The sequence below is a fragment of the Cryptomeria japonica genome, chromosome 3 (genome assembly GCF_030272615.1).
Source record: "Cryptomeria japonica chromosome 3, Sugi_1.0, whole genome shotgun sequence".
Classification (NCBI taxonomy): Eukaryota; Viridiplantae; Streptophyta; class Pinopsida; order Cupressales; family Cupressaceae; genus Cryptomeria; species Cryptomeria japonica.
The window spans coordinates 731517780-731536915 of record NC_081407.1 but is presented as its reverse complement, the minus strand read 5'-3'; the positions used below and the strand labels follow the sequence as shown (position 1 = coordinate 731536915).

The 19136-nt window shown below is 39.7% G+C and overlaps 1 protein-coding gene across 1 annotated transcript in view; it reads right to left on the bottom strand.

Annotated features, from left to right (window-relative positions):
- Positions 1–12805, bottom strand: part of LOC131046550 (DNA-directed RNA polymerases IV and V subunit 2) — a 61045-nt gene extending 48240 nt beyond the window's left edge. Inside the window, exons 1-2 of the mRNA XM_057980310.2 lie at positions 12760–12805; positions 9442–10299 (exon numbers count right to left, since the gene is read on the bottom strand). Coding sequence (XP_057836293.2) covers positions 9442–10281 — 840 coding nt within the window. The 5' untranslated portion in view covers positions 10282–10299; positions 12760–12805. The remainder of the gene's footprint in view (positions 1–9441; positions 10300–12759) is intronic.
- Positions 12806–19136: the final 6331 nt, after the last annotated feature.

Genomic DNA, 19136 nt, shown 5'->3' with positions numbered 1-19136 from the left:
CTTGATAATTGCTAACAATTGGCTTTACATATCGACACAATTCCATTGAGAGTGGATCAATCAAGGTATAATATTGATCGATAATGAATCTGAAGTAGATGGATACTTACTGTCTTTTATGTCGATGCTTATGATTGTCTTCTTGGGAACAATTAATTGTTGAGTGCTTGACTATCAATCTAGTCTTCTTATCGTCTATCGATAGTATGTCTTCAAGTAGGATCGGTATCGGATGTATGTGACTGCTCTAATTATTCCATAATGGTGTATCATCTAGCTGTGATTATCTTTATGAGATCATTAATTGCTGCTTGCAATCATCTCTTGTCTTGTATGCATGGATGGTCGATCTTCTTGATATGGATGTGTCCTCCATCTCTCTTACTCTGATAATGATGTCTTTCACACACGATTGACCTTCTCCCTTTATGATCGATGTTATGAATCTCTATAAAACATCTCATGATGACAATTGTCATGATAGGTACATTCTTCAAGTGTTATGGGTGCATGGTGATCTTATATTAAACATCATACTTGTATCATCTTTATATCCCTTAATGCCACTAAGGAAAATTGTCTTATTTATAAGACTTCACAATTTTCGTGATACTTTATTAATCCAACTATCTACTTGCTATGTATTACTTCTAACTACCTTCTAAATATCTGATGGTGCTCAAGGTCTACTACTCCTTGACCACATAAGGGTTTATTGCTATTATATTATAATTGCAAAGATGGGGACATCACATGATTGCTACGAGGCCATTCACTCTATGGCGGTGTATAAGGAAAAGGCCATGTTTATCAAACTAGTTATGGCTAAGGCATATGACAAGGTTAGGTTGCAATCCTTTCACAAAATTCTCATAGCCTATGGTTTTAGTAATGCCTAGGTGGACTAGATTATGAGCTGCATTACTAATACTTCTTTCTTTGTCATTCTCAATGGTGAGCCTTTTGACTTATTTGGGGCCTCTAGGGGTCTCCGCCAAGGGGATCCTCTATCTCCCTACTTGTTTATTCTTATTGCAGAAGGCTTGGGGAGATTCATTAAGTCTCAGGTTTCCCAAGGTCTGATTTAGGGGTGAAATTGGGGTAATGGACTGCAAACTCAATCACATTTATAGTTTGTGGATGACATTATTTTAATGGGTGTTGCCCAAGTTCATGAGGCCAAGAATTTCAAACAAACTTTGGACATTTATTTGGTTCTGTGGGGACAATAAGTTAATGAGCACAAAATTTCCATCTATTTTTTTAATACTCCTCGGCCTATACAAACAAGGATTGCCAACATTTTGCGATTTCAAGTCGGATCCCTCCCTTTGGTATATCTTGGTGTACCTATTGCAGTGGCCAATCAACTTAGAGGGTGTTTGCCCTCTCGGGTGAATAACTTAAAACATAAAGCACGTAATGCAGAATAATAGTGCCATAGATATCAGATGCAATATATCAGATGTTATTCCATTCATAAGTCATTGTCCCCTCACAAGTTACATTCGGAAGTATATAAAGATACCGAGGGGGTGCGAGCACCAACCGTCGCACCGCAACTGCCACCCCTCGGTTGCCAACTAACCAACACAATTACAACTTAATTAACTAGTTTTATTTCTGTGTACCTTATTGCCGCCAACATCATCCCCCCCAAAAGAAAAGAAGTCATCTCCGGACGACTTATTACAAAATAGAGATGACATTAACAAAACTGTTGACGCCAGTCGAGCCCGGAACTTATACACTTGCTGCGTCCTCGCCTGAAAACCCTTTTCTGCTACCTTCTGATGCTCAAGTGCAGATTTCACCATTAGTGCTTCCTTTGACATCACAATCCTCCTGTGCCTAAACCAAACTTGTCTGCAAAACATGCTTTTCAGTCTCAGCCTCCACCAACTGCTACTCAAATGATACTGTCTCCCTAGCCAATTTGTCCTCGATAGCCACCGGCGTTGCCCTCTCGGCATCCAACTCCTAGGTACGCTGAGCTAAGTCTCACGCTAGTACTGTTTGCCCTCTCGGGTAAACGGTTAAATGCAGAAAGTAAATGCACAGAACATAATGGAAATACATTAAATAACCAGTCTCTATATTAATTCAACAGTCCATGTACATCAAGTGCTTATAACATTACATTTGACACGACTATCATGATCCTACTTCGAAGAAAAGGTACACAATATATAATACCCGAAGGGGTGTGACACAACCGTCGCGACTCCAACTACCTACCCGTCGGCTAACTAACTGACCGCCATAACTCATTATTACCGACGACGACATAAACATAATATAACAACATAACATAATGATTATTCCCGTCAACATCATCCCCCCCAAGAAAAGAAGTCGACTCCGACGACTTAATACAAAATAGAGATGAACGGCAGAAACTACTGATGCCAGTCGGGCCCGGATCTTATACACTTGCTGCATCCTCGCCTGAAAACCCTTTTCTGCTACCATCCGATGCTCAAGTGCGGATTTCACCATTATTGCTTCTTTTGACATCAAAGTCCTCCTGTGCCTAAACCAAACTTGTCTGCAAAACACATTTTTCAGTCTCAGCTTCCACCAACTGCTACTCAAATGATACTGTCTCCCTAGCCAATTTGTCCTCAATAGCCACCCGTGCTGCTCTCCCGGCATCCAACTCCTCGGTACGCTGAACTAAGTCTCACGCGACTATTGCCTCCAACCTGGTGGTTAGCTCCTCCCGAGCCCTCTGTGCATCCACCAAGGCAACCTCACGTCCAGCCGCGACATACTCCGAGTTCCTCAAAGCGTACCTATCCTGCCTGGAGGTGGCTACAACCCGCTAGCAAAAATGCTAGGAGACACCTCAAATCCTCCATCACACTCCCCAAACGCTAAAAACTGAACTGAATAACTCCCTGGTGTCATACAACTGCGCGGACCTGCAATGCCTTCCCTCAAACTCTATTTGTTCGCAACCTCCAAATCCGTCTCCCTCTACGGCTTATGGCTTCCCTGCCAATGCTTAGCTGCAGGCTTCTTTCTCACAATACGGACAACCACAACACTTCCCGTGGTCTTCTGTAGCTCAAAATAAACTGGGGGTCTGGGGGCAACGCCCCCAGAGGGGTCGAGGGGCAGCGCCCCTCGCGGGGTCTAGGGCAGCATTTCAGTGATATTTTAAGATGCCAAAAACCCTTCTTTTCCACTCTGAATTTCCAGTGTCCTCGCTTCAAACATTTTTAAATCTGGTCGTCGTCGTTTTCTTTTTTTTTTTAGGCATTGTAATGTCCCCGATAGCACCCCGGCCATGCAACCTCCCTGTACGGTCAAAAACAGCATTGGCACCTCCGATCGTGCGGCCACCTTCCCGTGCGGTCGACACCCTTCTTATCGTACGGACACACCTCTGGTCAACAACAGCACTGGCACCTCCAATCGTGCGGCTGCTTGGTCTACCTGTGGCGGTCGTTTTGCCCTTACGTGGTTGTGTGGATTGTGCGGGCTTGGTCTCTTTTTTTCTTTTTCCTTTTGCGGCTGCCGCGCATTGGTGTGCGTAACCCTTGCTGCGCGTGTTGATCGGGCCGTGCGGTGCGTCTTCCTCCTCCTTTATCCCTTGCTGTGCGGCAGTGTTCGGTGTTGTGCGATGGTCGGGTTGTGCGGTGTGCGGTGCGGTGTCTTCTTCCTCTGCGAGGGGTTTTATTGCCAAGGTCGGGCTGTGCGGCGTTCGGTGCGGTGTGCGGTGGTGGGTTCATGTCTCGGCAACAACCTTCGATGGCTCCCACCGCACGGTGTGACCGCCGCACGATGGTGTCACCATCGGTGGTTCCACCGCACGGTGGTGTCACCGTCGGTGGTTCCACCGTTGGTGGTTTCACCGCACAGTGGTGTCACCTTGGTGGTTTCACCGCACGGTGGTGTCACCTTGGTGGTCCCACCATACGGTGGCCATTTTTTTTTTTTTTTAAATTGTCTAGAGAGTCTTCAGCTGGGGTCCCCTGTCTCTGGGATCGCCCTTCATCCTTCTCGGTTTGCCTCGCCCGAGAGTCTCCCGTTTTGGTCCTGTCCCTGGTGAGTCGCCTGCCCGGCCTCTCGGGTCCCCTTCCATCCTCTCGAGTCCCTCTCCGGACTCCCGGGTGTCCTTCCGGCCTCTCGGGTCCCCTACGCGCTTCTCGTGGTAGGGTTTCAATTTGAACCTATTGGTGGCAAGTTTATTTTCCATGGCCATCCGAAGACCTGGAACCACAAATTCTACAAGGACCACAGTCTCCTTCCCGTACATAAGAAGATGAAGGATAATAAAGATTTTGAAGACTGCGGTCTTCCATACAGGGTTCCAATCGTGGCCAACACTCTTCGGATTATCTACGTCGCCAGGGTTTGGGGCGTCTCCCTTCCAATATTCTTTGTATTCCGGCAGGTACACCTCTGTTGGTTGCTCTGGTTCCTCTACTTCGAGCCTGTAGCTTTGGAACATTTCATAATCCTCCATTTGCCAATAGAAGAGCCCGTTAAGTGAGCATACCTCATCTTCAGAACATCCCTCCAATTCGAGCACCCCTTCACTGTTCGGCTCCATCGAGTTCTTGCCCTTGCTTTCATCGAGACCCCCTTCCCCTTTATTAGAGTCCTTTGAGTCCGATTCGAAAGAGGCGAGCTCTTCGCCGACATCTTGGGTGTGTAGGTCAATGGTATATTTCCGGCCTCCCTTCTCCATGGAAAGTGTATTTTTCTTCCAGTTGTGGTTTACCCTCACGTTGATCAACCACGCTCTCCCCAGGATGGCATCATAGCCTTTCTTCTTCAAGGGAATAACCACGAAATCTAACAAGAATGGTTGCGTACCAATCGTCACTTGCTGGGCCATCAACAGGCCGAGTGGCTTAATGCCGTCTTGGTCCGCTCCCACCAAGTTGAATGTGGGTGGCCACAGGGTGGGCTTCCCCAGCCGCTTCCATGTTTCTTCTGGTAGTACATTCACCCCAGATCCCCCGTCCACAATGGTGTCCTTCAGAATGGTCCCACGGATACCCATTTCTACCACAGCTGGGTGTCTACCACTGCTCACGGCTAGTAACATCGGGTCAGTCGAAGGGCTGATGGAAACCTCCACTTGTGGTGTACTCTTCAAAGCGGTGGCGGGAACCCCTACCTGTGGTGCACTCGACGATGCGGTGGCGGGAACCCCTACCTGTGGTGCACTCGACGATGCGGTGGCGGGAACCCCTACCTGTGGTGCACTCGATGATGCGGTGGCGGGAACCCCTACCTGTGGTGCACTCGATGATGCGGTGGCGGGAACCCCTACCTGTGGTGTACTCGATAATGTGGTGCTTTGCACATTGGTGAGGATGGCAGTCCTCAATTGTGGCATAGAGTCTAGAAAGTCTTTTACCTTTATCGGCACCTCTATCTGCAATATTTGCCCAATGATGTTATTTTCCACTTCCGTACGGAATGATGTACTCGCCACCTCGTTGTCCCGTCGTTCGGTCGTCATCTCACGTTCAATATTGGCCTTTGCCTCCCGTAATCTCTCCTCCATACAGGGGTCGGGGTAAGTGGCTTTTTTCGTCTGGATGCGGGTGATCGCCACTACTTCTTTCTCACCAGTCTTCTCAGCCTTCTCAATGTTGAGGAGATTAACCCCTGCCTGCGGGCAATTTGCGTCCTCATGGTCGCCTGGCCCACACCAACGGCAGAGGTGCTGAGGGGTGGCTTCCTTCGTGCAATCACGGGCGAAGTGCCCCCACTGATTACAGGCCCTACATTGGATAATTGGCCGGCCCTTGGCGTCATACTGGATACGGCTTCCGTTATTGGTATTGTTGCTATTCCTTCCGCCGCCGCGTCTGTTGTCCCGGTATCCTCCAGATGATGCCGTTGTGTTAGTATGTTGGCCGGTACCCGTTGGTGCGGATGTTGTGGCCTGATCCATGAACAGCACCTGGTTCATTTGCGTACCTCGGGTTTTCATGTTGTATGGGCACTCCTTGGTGGAGTGTCCCATCACTTGGCAAATCTCACAGAATGCCATCTTTTGGCAAGTACCCTTTGTGTGCCCTTCCTCTTTGCACTCAGTGCACCATATGTCCCCTTCGTTCCGACCAGTGCTTCTCATTATTTTGAATTCCTTTCTCATTCGCTCCATGTCTTTCTGGAGCGCTTGCACCCGTTTGTCAGCCTCGTCGTCTCTGCTGCTTTCCTATGAAGGGTCATTGTCCTCGAATGAGGATTTATTACTTTTCTTCTTCTTTGATGTTTTGTGTTCGCTCTCCAAGTCCATCGCCCTATTATAAGCGTCGTCATATGACGTCAAGGGTACAATTTTCATCTTCCTCCATAGGGAGGATTTCAACCCTTCAATGAACCATCGTTTCTTCAATCCATCTGCGGGTTGGCTTTCCATTTTACCCAAGAGTTCTTTCAGCCTCCGACTGTATGCCCGTACTGTCTCCCTAGTACCTTGTTTGGTACTGTATATCTCCGTTACAATTTCATTGTCATCACGGAGCAACCGAAACTCCCCCGTGAATTCCTTCTGTAGATTGGCCCACGTGGCCACTTTTTGCTTGTCCACATCGGAGTACCAATCTATGGCAACTCCTCGTAACGTGGCTGGGAACTGCTGTACCCAGTCATCCTGGTCTGTTACTCCGTTGGCGGACCAAATGGTTTCACATGTACAGCAGTGCCGTAAGGGGTCTTCCTTGCCCTCCCCTGTGAACTTTGGCAATTTTTGTTTACTCGCCATCCCTCCGCTGGGTCTCGCTCCTCTAATTCCTTGTGTGCTTGTACCTGGCGATCCTCCGCCACCTACAACTGAACCTCCACTCGTGGGTCCTCCGGAAAAAGTTGCTGACACCAAACCAAACAAATTGCCTCCCGTACGACACCCTTGTGCTCCCTCGGCAACTTTGGTCGTACCGTCACCTTCCGGTGTCTCCCTCCGGTTGGTTGTCTCCCTCCGGTTGTCCTCTGAAATGGACAAATTCTTTAGCAAGTCTCTGGTAGCATCGATTAGGTTTAGACTTCGCCTTGTTTGTTCCACCAACTCTTCGCGGCTTCTTACCCTACAGTGGTATTCTGGCGAACTGTAGAGTTCTCCTTCGGCACCCTCCATGACTCCTTCTGGCAACCCCACAACAGTGTAGACAGTGTAGTTCTCTCCGTCTATCTCTGCCTCCGCAACCTCCGTGACACCTCCTGGGTTCCCTTCGGGCAACCCCTCGGCCGGTCGTCCCTCGGCAAGCTGCCTTAGCCTACGCCTTCGTTCTATCTGCTGTCTGAGATTCAATGCGGTTTGTGCCACTTCCCATTCGTCACTCTGTATCTTTTTATTTTTGTCCTTATTTAGTCTATTGGGCATAAGTCAAAGGTTCAATTTCCTCTTGGCCTAGCGCCATCTCGTTCTGTTTCCCGTCGACTGTTCTCTTCGTAGCGTTGCAGGATTTGTTGTCGTCGCTCTTCCTGGGCAATCTCCTCCAGGCGGGCCTGTTGTGCCAGCGATGCCTATGCAAGCAACCGGGGGAGGTGGTTCATCAACCGGTTTACTGTCGGGCTAACCTCCAGCGCTGTCCACACGGCACTTGGTGGGATTTCTGCCTCCGCCGCTTCTCGTCGGACGTAGGTCTGAATGGCTACCTGGAGCAAAATTGAAAATTCTCGCGTTGCCGTGTCTTCTCCTGTGTAAAGTTCTGTTCAGGCGTCGTCGGCCTCTGGGTTTATTTCACCAAGAAGTAGGCCCATTGTGTCTGTGCGCCATCCGTGTCTTCCGTTCCCGAGTACGTCTAGGCAACGGCGCCAAATGTTTGCCCTGTCAGGTAAACGGTTAAATGCAAAAAATAAATGCACAGAACATAATGGAAATACATTAAATAACCAGTCTCTATATTAATTCAACAGTCCATGTACATCAAGTGCTTATAACATTACATTTGACATGACTATCATGATCCTACTTCAAAGAAAAGGTACACAATATATAATACTCGAAGGGGTGTGACACAACCGTCGCGACTCCAACTACCTACCCGTCGGCTAACTAACTGACCGCCGTAACTCATTATTACCGACGACAACATAAACATAATATAACAAATCGACATGTTCTAGTCAATATAACAGTGATGTGACCATGGATGTACAGTACTGGAAGTTCTAACAAATCGACATGTTCTAGTCAATCTATTTCTAAAGATTCTATCATATTATTGTCTTTGACCAATTGACCCTAGAGATAATGCCACAAAAATAACTTTTAAGAAGTTTGAAAATTCTCAGCGTGCAGCTCTTACATTTGCTTTGAGGGAAAAGTAAACCAATCTGGGGGAACTGTTGTGAAACCTAAATCAGGTATCCTTGTGTTAAACATTAGTATTCCAGCATAGTTTTGCTCGAATAGAGCAGATAAGCGGAAATAAATGGAGTTCGCTAAAGTGATTCCAATTTCCAAATGTGTTAGGTGCAGATTCATTCCAGAGAGTCTGGAGTGCATGTACACCATCCCATGCAATATGTTTGACAGGTAATTTGAACCACTTAAGCAATTCTGAAAGATATACGTTATGCAGGAATATGTCAGTTATCCAGGAGCAGTTATGCTTCTCACAATTATATCAGAACGGGTTAATAGATGAGTTAGACATCAGTTATGCTGCTAGCAGTTATATTTCAGTTGAGCAGGAATAAATTAGTAATTCATCGGTTAAACAGCCAATACTATCAGGTCAGCCATCATCACTTCTATACACATTAAGGGTATGTCAGTTAAAACAAAACTGACCTCTCATGTGGTGTAAGGAATCTTAGGTCGTTTACAGAAAAGCATTAATTGACAGGAAGGAAAAGGCCTCTAAGCCTCAAATAAAAATACGTGTTTCAGGCTGAGATATTACTGAACAGTCCGTGCAAGGACTGTTCATGCCAATCCCAACACCCATACTGCTCTTAGCCTGGGCTTGTGCTGGCATCTGTACCTTCTCAGGAAGGAAAATGCCATTTTATTTGCGACCATAAAAATTTCTATTTAATTCAGACTTCATTTTTTTCTAGAAGAAGAAATTGAAAATTAAAAACTTGTATCTGAGATATTTCAATTCCTACTACAGTTTTTCTGACTATTATCTCTCTCTCTCTCCACTCTGTCCCTCTCCCTCCCTCCCTCCCTAGTTTGCTCTGTCCTCCACCACACATGCGCTCAACCAGATGTGCATGTAAATACAAACTCCAAAACAAGACCATATCAAAAACCCCCGCCCCAAAATGTGTGCTGTCTCTGTCTCTGTCTCTCGCTCTCTTTACCCACATGCACACAGAGGCACATGAGTACACACTTAAAAAAAAGACAATATCAAAAACCAACAAAAAAATGTGTGCCATCAGACATGTACTGATCCTGAAAAACCTACTAACTTAAGATTTCCCAAACATCATAAAAATTCAATTGCAATTAATTACCTTTGTTGTAATTTCTACATAGATGGGAGATGAATATGTCATGTTGCGTAGCCGAGCCTCAGCAGGTTTCAGTGCCAGCCTCTTTCCTTCCCTGGTGCTATAGGAAGGCTTCTCCACAGTGACCTTACCAAAAGTAACGGATGCCCAATAACGTAACGTGTCTGATGATGATCTCTTTTTTGTATTATCCGGTTCTACATCAAACATACCAAGATCATCAAACACCTTCTGCAACCCATGACTCATGAAATGGTTGAATGAATTCAGCTGATGGCTAATCAGTCCCCACTCGTCAAAGAATGCTTTGGAAGAATCCCTGCAGAAGGTTCGTAGATCTTTATCAGACAATTCACTTTCAAATTCATTGGATATATCTTGTTCCTCTTCACTGCTATCTGTTTCTTCTGCAACTGATGCCACATCTATGTTGCTTCCTAGTTCTTGTACTTGCTCTGCAATGTCTATATCCATGCTCTTGCCACACTTCTCTATTTCTTTTAGGATATCTCCCAGATCCCAATTGTCTGGATCTGTATTCTCCTCTCGATATAGGACATCTTCCTCAATTTCATGGCCATTTGCATTCTCCGCTCTATACAGCACATCCTTCTCAATTGCACCAGCCTCTGTTATATTTGTCATGTCCATCTGTGTTGCAGTGTCTTCCATTTCCTCAGATAAAATTTGTACACCATCGTTCCTAGCAGTGCAATCATCTGATTCATCTGATATATCTACAACATCAACATCCATCCTTTTGGCCTCAACCTCAGTTTCTATTTGATAGTTCGTCTCATGCACATTCCTCTTACTGCCTTCAGCCTCCCCTGCAGAACTCATTTTGTTTGTGTTCTTCCACTGAAAAAAATGTATCATGCACAGGAAGGTGTTCAATGGAGGCCTTGAAAAAATTATTGCATATAAGGGAGAAAATCTCCAGTTACAAAATCAAATTCAGCTGGAAATCCTAAACTGGCATAGAAAAAGTAAACCTGTTGTCAAGATATAAATTCTTTGAAGAAAAAATACAAAAGAGATAAGATACACCGAACTGACAAAAGTTATTACTACAGATATTTGTGTGCCTATTCCCATCCAAAGCAAAAGGATTCTAAATAATGTCCAACCATGTCATGCAGAATAATTTTCAAACCAGGCTTTGTAAAGGCTATTAGATTGCACGTTAATATTTACTATTAAGCATATTGATTTAACTGTTCAGCAATCCACACCCACAATTTTAATGATCACCAATTAGCAAGGTTATCATGGGATTATTTACCTGCAAATAAATGTCAACAATTCTGTAAAATTTAAATTTTAAAGGAGTATTTAGTTCTCTTCCTTGAGAGGATTGTTATTTGATCTTTAGTGATAAACGAAAACCTCATCCAACACCAACATTATGAATGTTTCTCAGGTTGAATGGGTGCGGGGATACACAGTAGAGATGATATCCAATGGGACACCAAAACACTTGGGTTGGCAGGCAGGGGCTGACTGTAAGAATAGTCATAAATTATATATGATTTAAAGAATTCAGAATTTTTAAGATGTAAAATATCTAAAAAACAATCTACCTGTAAGCTACAAAATTTGTTAGGGTTTAAACGCCTATATATAATGTTCAACTTTTCATCTTTGCCTTTTCCTAAGCATTTTCTACAGCTAATTTCCAATCTAATTTTTTGCATGCAATGGGCAGGTTGGCTGCACTGCACAGGTCAGAAAAATTAACAGGTTGGTCTCATCTAAGGGCACTTACTTACATTTGTCTTTACAGTCTCTAACATTGAAGGAGCTTATATCAAACTAAACTTTTATTAGAATTTTAACAGTACCTAAGCCACCATCTGACAAAAATATTTTTAACGAGTACCAGAACTTGCAGCCCTTGCACCCCCTAAAAATCTGGCAAAAAAGATCGGTACTTCGTTTACCTGATGGAAATTTTATTAATTCGTGCATCTCTAACAGATGGTTTATATTGAATTCCTGATGAATGAAAATAAAAGCATCAAACCTTGCATGTGATCACCCACTAATTGGGAACCTGTACTCCACAAAGTTGGCTGAGAAAAATTCAATAGGAAAATTATGAAAAAGAATTCAACTCCGTATTGCCACCCAAAAAAAAGTAGCTAAAATCTGACCGCTCATTGGGATATCTTAAGCACTACTGAGTGCATCCCCCCATGGTCAAAAACCATATATCACAAATCTAACTTTGAATCCCTTTGATAGATCATCTCTCTCTTATCTTCCCTTATTTTACACAAAAAGTGCTCACATGGCAAAAAACTGGTTTCCTTATTATATACAAATAAAATGACTGAACATAGATTTTTGGCATAACAGAAGACAAGAAATTTGGTTTATTTCCTCAGAAAACAAACAAATAACTGAGCACGTACTGCCACAAATTTAAGCTAGTTATTAGAGGGTGTGCTAAGGAGAGAAGGGTAGCATTGTGTCTGAGAGAGATGCATAGAAAGCTCCAAACAACAAGAACTACAACTATGGTAAATTTCATCAGATGTTCCAGTCCAGATCAAACATTTGGTTCCAATGAATAACAAAATTAAGAAACTGTCTAATTTGTTGCATGAATTACAACATAGGAGTTCAATTTTGGGGGCAAAAAAAAACAGGAAAAAACGAAAAAAACAACACACGGGATCTAGGCTTTCTTCCTCTTTAGTGCGTGGGATTTTCTGTTCTAAGCCCAATTAAAAACTATAAGCCTTAATAGATGTACATTTTTCTGTACTGCTCTTTTGAAAACACTAATGGTGGTTATGAAGGCAAAACCCATCTCCAAGAAAATTGCCTTGGAAAGACAAAAATGCTATAATCTCCCCTTTTTCACCGTTTCAATCGAAAGAAACTTGAAAAAAATTGTGAACTTCGCCGATGTAATCTCGATACATGAACGTCAGATTCGACTGGCAATTTCCCTTCTATTTCTACTCCTTCATTACTAGGAGTTCCCTCAAAATATGAACTTTTTCGATACGAAAACACCAATGTATCATGGCATTGCCAAGAAACCATTAATAGAAAACCTTAACAGTGAAAAAATTACCAGTAAGTATCAACAGAGGGCTGAAAACAAAGAATTAACATCCAAGAAACTCAAGAACGAAAAATTTACAGGCCAAAGCAAAACTATATTTCACAGCAGAATGTGAAATTAAACGCTAAAAATTAAAATAACATCACATTCTCGACAATTTCCTTTACGTCACAGCTTCCTTAGGAAAACAAACTTAAAAACGACAATGCGGACGTCTTTTATCAGTATGGAAAAAGCATTACCAGAAAACACGATGAGAAAATGCAGGAAAAACGAACTGAAGGAATGAACTAGTTTTTTTGAGCTTACCAAGATAACATAGCTCGAGGCAGGTGAAGCGCACAAGGATGGAATGGTGCGCGTGTTGAATTTTCTCTTCACCACCTCAGCTGGGCTGCATTTAACGGGAATTTAGTTTTCTCGTGAGTAACGTTTAAAGCATTGGATGATGCTGGCGGTTGCCGGTTGCCTCTTGCCTCGGTACAATGTCTTCTTTCTACACTTTTGACATCTTTCTTGATTCACAAGCTCCATTTTAGAATTGCCCAAAATATCAAATTTCCAGCCAGATATTTTGGCCGGGACAGCGTAGATGCACTCCGAGCTCCCTGGAATGCGCTCCAAAAGTCCTGGAATGAATCTGCACCTTACACGTTCCAAAAAAATTTAGCTCCTTTCAGGTGTCGATTAATTCCGCAGCTTCGCCCTGCAAAATTAACACTGCCTTTAAATGAATTTTAAGTGTACGGATTTTGTTTTCACAATTAAAGAATTAACATAAAGCTAAGTTTTGGTGGACGCTGACGTCCAAATAACCGAGTGAAATGTCACTCACGCGTGCCACCATTGTTGGGTACTGCGCAATTTCACTTTTAGAATCATAGCTTTTAGAAATTTCAATTTTAAGAATTGTAAAACTTATAATATTTAAATAATCTTCTGAGACTATTTATCTTCTGAATTTTTTCCCCCATTTATTTATTATCTTGAGTGTGTAGGTGGACCTGCAACTATACTTATGGTAGTTGTGCGGAGGAAAGGTGTTCATTCTTTGAGATGTCATTTTGGAAGATTTAGACTTGATTTATATCATGAAAACTCCCTGACTTTTTCATCTAAATACAACCCTTTTATATATTCACTTAATTTTTTATATCAACAACAAAAACATTAGCTTGCCTAAGAAGATACAATGCATCTATACGATTAAATTTATCAGAGAAATGTGTTCTGTACCTGGACATTACGTTGATTTTTAAACTGTGAAAGGATGGCAATAAACAGATAATTTTTACGTTGTACAAGCGGAAAGGAATACGCAGAGGGTGGCAGCACATAGGCTGTATAAAGTAATCCAATGGCTACGTATAGTGGGGTTTTACCACGTTGCATGGACATTAATTTTTAATAAATATTTTTAAATTCGTGGGGGAAAGACCAATTGAATCTTACACTTTTCAGTTACTCTCTTATTTTTTTCATTTATATTAGATATTTATTTGAGTTTCTAATTTTTTTCATAATGTTATTGGTTGATTAGTTTGTTGTGTAGTAATTTTTAATAAATATATTTAAATTCGTGGGGGAAAGACCAATTAAATCTTACACTTTTCAGTTACTCTCTTATTTTTTTCATTTATATTAGATATTTATTTGAGTTTCTAATTTTTTTCATAATGTTATTGGTTGATTAGTTTGTTCTATAGGACATTTTAATGAAGGAGTACATTTATTTATTTGTTTGTCATGTTTACATGTGGGACATATATTTTAAATTAAGGATATTAAAATGGTGTAAATTTCAAATATGTAAGGCTCAAATTCATTGGAAAAGTTTGTATTTCATTTCATAGAGTTTTGAGTGCATGTACATTGTTCTTACGAGTGTATATTATGTTTGATGGTGTTGCAATTGTGAAAAAAGAGCATTTCATTTTTCTACATATTGATACTCAAAATCAAAACAAGAGGAACAAGATTATCCTAAATATAGAGGCAAGACTCATCAACAAAGAATAGAAAAGTAGATATTGAGTGATAAAAGAGGGCACCATTTCTTCTTCTTTGGACTTAGATTAACCTAAAAGAGTGTTTTTCTAAGGTCTTCAATAGGACAATTAAAGATAAATAAAAAACTACAATGTAGGCATTGACTACCCACAACCTTTGACAACTATGAGCAAACAAGTTCAAAACACCAATTTAAGTAGATGAATACAAGATTACACATACAACTAAAGATGAAAAACCATGTGTCCCTAATGATAAATTTCCTTATACTTTGCATATACTTGTGTAGTTTGCAAACCGCTTCGATACAAATTTAAAATATTGAAAGTAGCTCTATCTTGACAAGAGATTTGACATAAGTAACATAGTTGAATTGTGAGAGGATAACACCCAAAAATTATAAACAAACAAAAATGAAAGTTTTTTTAAAGATCAAAATAGCTGTAGAAGAGTAATATCTTCAACAAATTTTAATTTTACATATTTAATCAATTTTAAACACCAAGGTCTATCAGGGTAAGGTGAGAACATATAGTGAAAAAATGATATTATTTAGCACTTTTCAATCACCAAGATATTATGGAGATGAGGTGATAATATACTATTGGACTTGAATAAGTTTGTTTTAACATCGAGCAAATAAACAACATATAAATTTGAATCAAATATGCTATTACAATATGTTGCTACTCCAAATACAAATATATTATAAAAAATAAAATAATGGATTTGAACACAAAAACAACCTCTAACTAATATTGTCGGGTTAGAAAACAAAGGAGTTTTGTCCTCCGATCTCCCAAAGCTAAGGGTTTTTATTCTTAAATCCTATTGTTGAACACACAAACCAAACTATGACATTATAGATTAAATAATTTGTTAGATGCCTCAAAGACAACAAAGTACCTCAATATATAGCACCTATGGGACACATATTATCAACACCCCACTTTCTTTCTCAAATATAGTAATTAAAATATTAATAAGATTATTTTCTCAAAATGACATCCAATTCGCCATGAATTTCAACTTATAGCTCCACATTAGTTTCTTCTCCTAGAATTTATCATGAAGAAATTGCCAAGTGTTTGGAGAACTACCACACCCCCATTTTATTTATTATTATATTATCCATTAGTACTAAACTATGGCCCCTTTATAACATAGTTTTATATCCCCTATTGAAAAAATAAGGATATGGCATAATTAAGCTAATTAATTTAAAGGAGGTATTACAAGAGCAATAAGCTACAATATAGTAGTGCCTTGTTTCCTGTGCAACTAAGTCAAACACTAGTTCTCAAAGAGGAAACACGAGAATTAGACATATACATGAATACCATAAGTGTGACTCTATAACTAGACTAGAAAATTCAATATAATGTATTGAGAAGTTTGTTTCAAATACACTTTGAAATTGTTTTACAATTTTATGAGGATTTTAACTAATAAATATGCTATCTAAACATGCTTCTAGATATAACTATGCATATTTTTGCATCAACGTTTTGGATTTCACTCAGCATTCCATCATCTGGAAGAGGAAAAGCATGGATTTGGATGTGTATAAAATGCATGCCTACTAATAAATATATATGACCAAGTTAACAAATATAGCACCAAGAATACATATAGAATGTACAATCTCCAAAAGATCCTAGACAACTATGAAAACACTTTTATTGGTATTAAAAGGCTCTTATATTCAACGCCTTCCCTTGAATCGCAACATATAAAATGACATGAAAACTAAATCTAAACTACAAGGCTTGATTCTCCAAAATAAAGTTGATTAATACACACACACACACACACACACACACACACACACACACACACACACACATATATATAGACACACACACACACACACACACACACACACACACACACACACACACACACACACACACACACATATATGTACACATACACATATATATACATGTACATGTACATGTACATGTATATGTATATATATATATATATATACACATACATATACATATATATATATATGTATATATATATATATATATATATGGGAAAGTGCAAGGTAATGAGTCACAAATTCGCGGAAGTCCGTGCATTGGAAAACGTGCTCTTATAAACGAGGGCCTGTTTATGCTTCGAGCTCCCAAGCCGAAAGGTAACGGGAGCCCGTTTATGCTTCAGGCTCCCGAACTAAAAGGTAATGGGGGCCCGAAGCAAAAATAAACGGGCCCCATTTTGTTCTAAAACGGGGGCCCGCTTTTAAACAAAACGGGCCCCCTTTTCTAAATCGTATTTTTCCTTTTTTTTCCACAAGCCGCCCTTGTTTGAAAACGGGGGCCCGTTCTGTGGAATTTGATTCCACAACCCGCCATTTGGCTCGAGATTAGGCCCGGGATAGGCCTGGGATGGTCACACCTAAGACATGGACCTACAAATACAAATCTCCATGAATGAAAGCACAAATACGATCTTCTGAAATAATTTACGTGCCTGTAATTAGAGAATTTTTATATGAAATTAAAACCCATTTGAGATTATACTATCTAGATTCTAAATATGCAAATTTATTTTAAAATTGATTATTTTAACTATTTTTTCATTTAATTTATACTAAATTGAGTCCATAAACTTGAAATATTAACTAATTTTGTTAATTTAATAACTTTTTAATTTTAATGAATTTTGAAAAAAAAAATTATATGTCATCAATCTACACAAAATTCTTTTCTATTTAAAAATAAATAAAATTACAAAATGTTAAGTTTACATCAAATTATGTGGGCCGTACACGTCAAATTTTTAAAAACATAATTACGGTCATTAAAAAATTAATTAAAAATATATATATTTAAAAAACAAAATACAGAAAAATATGCTCATCAATCTTCAGTGAGTTACAAACCATTTCCCAAAACCGTTTGAGAAAATAATTTTAATTGTGTCAAATAGTGTGGGTCGTACACATGCATGGTATGGTCCTGAAACAGACATTTTTAAAACATAGTTTTTAGAACTCCATTCCAAAAGTTATTTTTTATTATGTGGGTATTAAAATAAATTACATATTTGGAAAGTAGACTCAGAGGGCTATTTTTTATATTACTTACTTTTTCCAAGATTCAATCTCCAAGTATATCAAAATTTAAGCTCAAATGAGACAAAATCTGAAAATCGGGGAAAACACTTCCACTTTTTGGCCAAAAAGTGGACTCAGCTTCTTGCACTGACCCATATATATATATATATATATATGTACATGTACATACATATATATATATACACAGACACACATACACATATACATATATATACACATACACATACACATACACATACACATACACATTCACATACACATACACACACATATATATACACATATGTATATATATATGTATATATGCATACATGTATATGTATGTATGTATATATGTATGTATGTGTGTATGTATATGTATGTATATGTATACATATACATATACACACATACATACATATATACATATCATATGCATACATATATACATGTAATACATATATACATATAATACATATATACATACATATCATATGTATATGTATATATGTATGTATATGTATACATATACATGCATATAATATACATATACGATATGTATATTATATACATGTATATGTATACATATACATACACATATACATATGTATATTATATACATGTATATGTATACATATACATACACATATACATATCACACACACACACACACACACACACACACACACACACACACACACACACACATATATATAAACAAAATCTTGAGTACATGTGAAAAATCATGTCAACTCACTCAACCAATACTATTATTTTTATGGCTACACAAACCATTGATGATACTTGAGAACCAAACCAATACAAACTATTGTAGGAAATTATCTAAAACCACTTAATGCAAAATCTGGTAAAGTTGATCCAAAATGGGGAACTATTCCTCTTATAGGTATTGCAATGGTTTTATTCCTTGGAATGGATATTGCAAAAAATCACAAGGAATAATGATTTATTGAGAAGTTCAAAAAAAATAAGAGAATTATTACGTATTTTATGGTAATTCCAAAATAGAAAGTAAATGCCTTAATTGTATTTTTGCCTCCACTATTAGAATTTTGTCAAAGTAAAAAGATTGTTCAATTATATATTCAAGGAATAGTACTAAGTGATGCTATGCGAAATGGACAAGTGTTAGATTAAAGCCTGTGGTCGTATAACACACAAAAATACAAAAACTGTTAGTGTTAATCAACCAAAAGCTATTCTAAGTAGGCATATCAAAAGAGACACTAAAAACATGATAAGATATTTAACTATGGAAGCAAATACAACAAGGCATCTCTAAATGCCTTCTACCATGCTCTTAGCTCCTTCTCCCTTGTTCCTCTCCTCTCCAAGTTCCAAATTAGTGTAGCTCTCAGCAGTTTTTTGCACTATGGATGCTTATGAAGATTCAAGATTGTAGATGATTATGACTTATGTTATGCAAGTGTGAATAAAAGTTGAAATAAGAGATGTATCCAAATAACTAATTGATTTTAAACCAAAAGAGTGAATATGATGCTAAATGCTCTCTAGAAA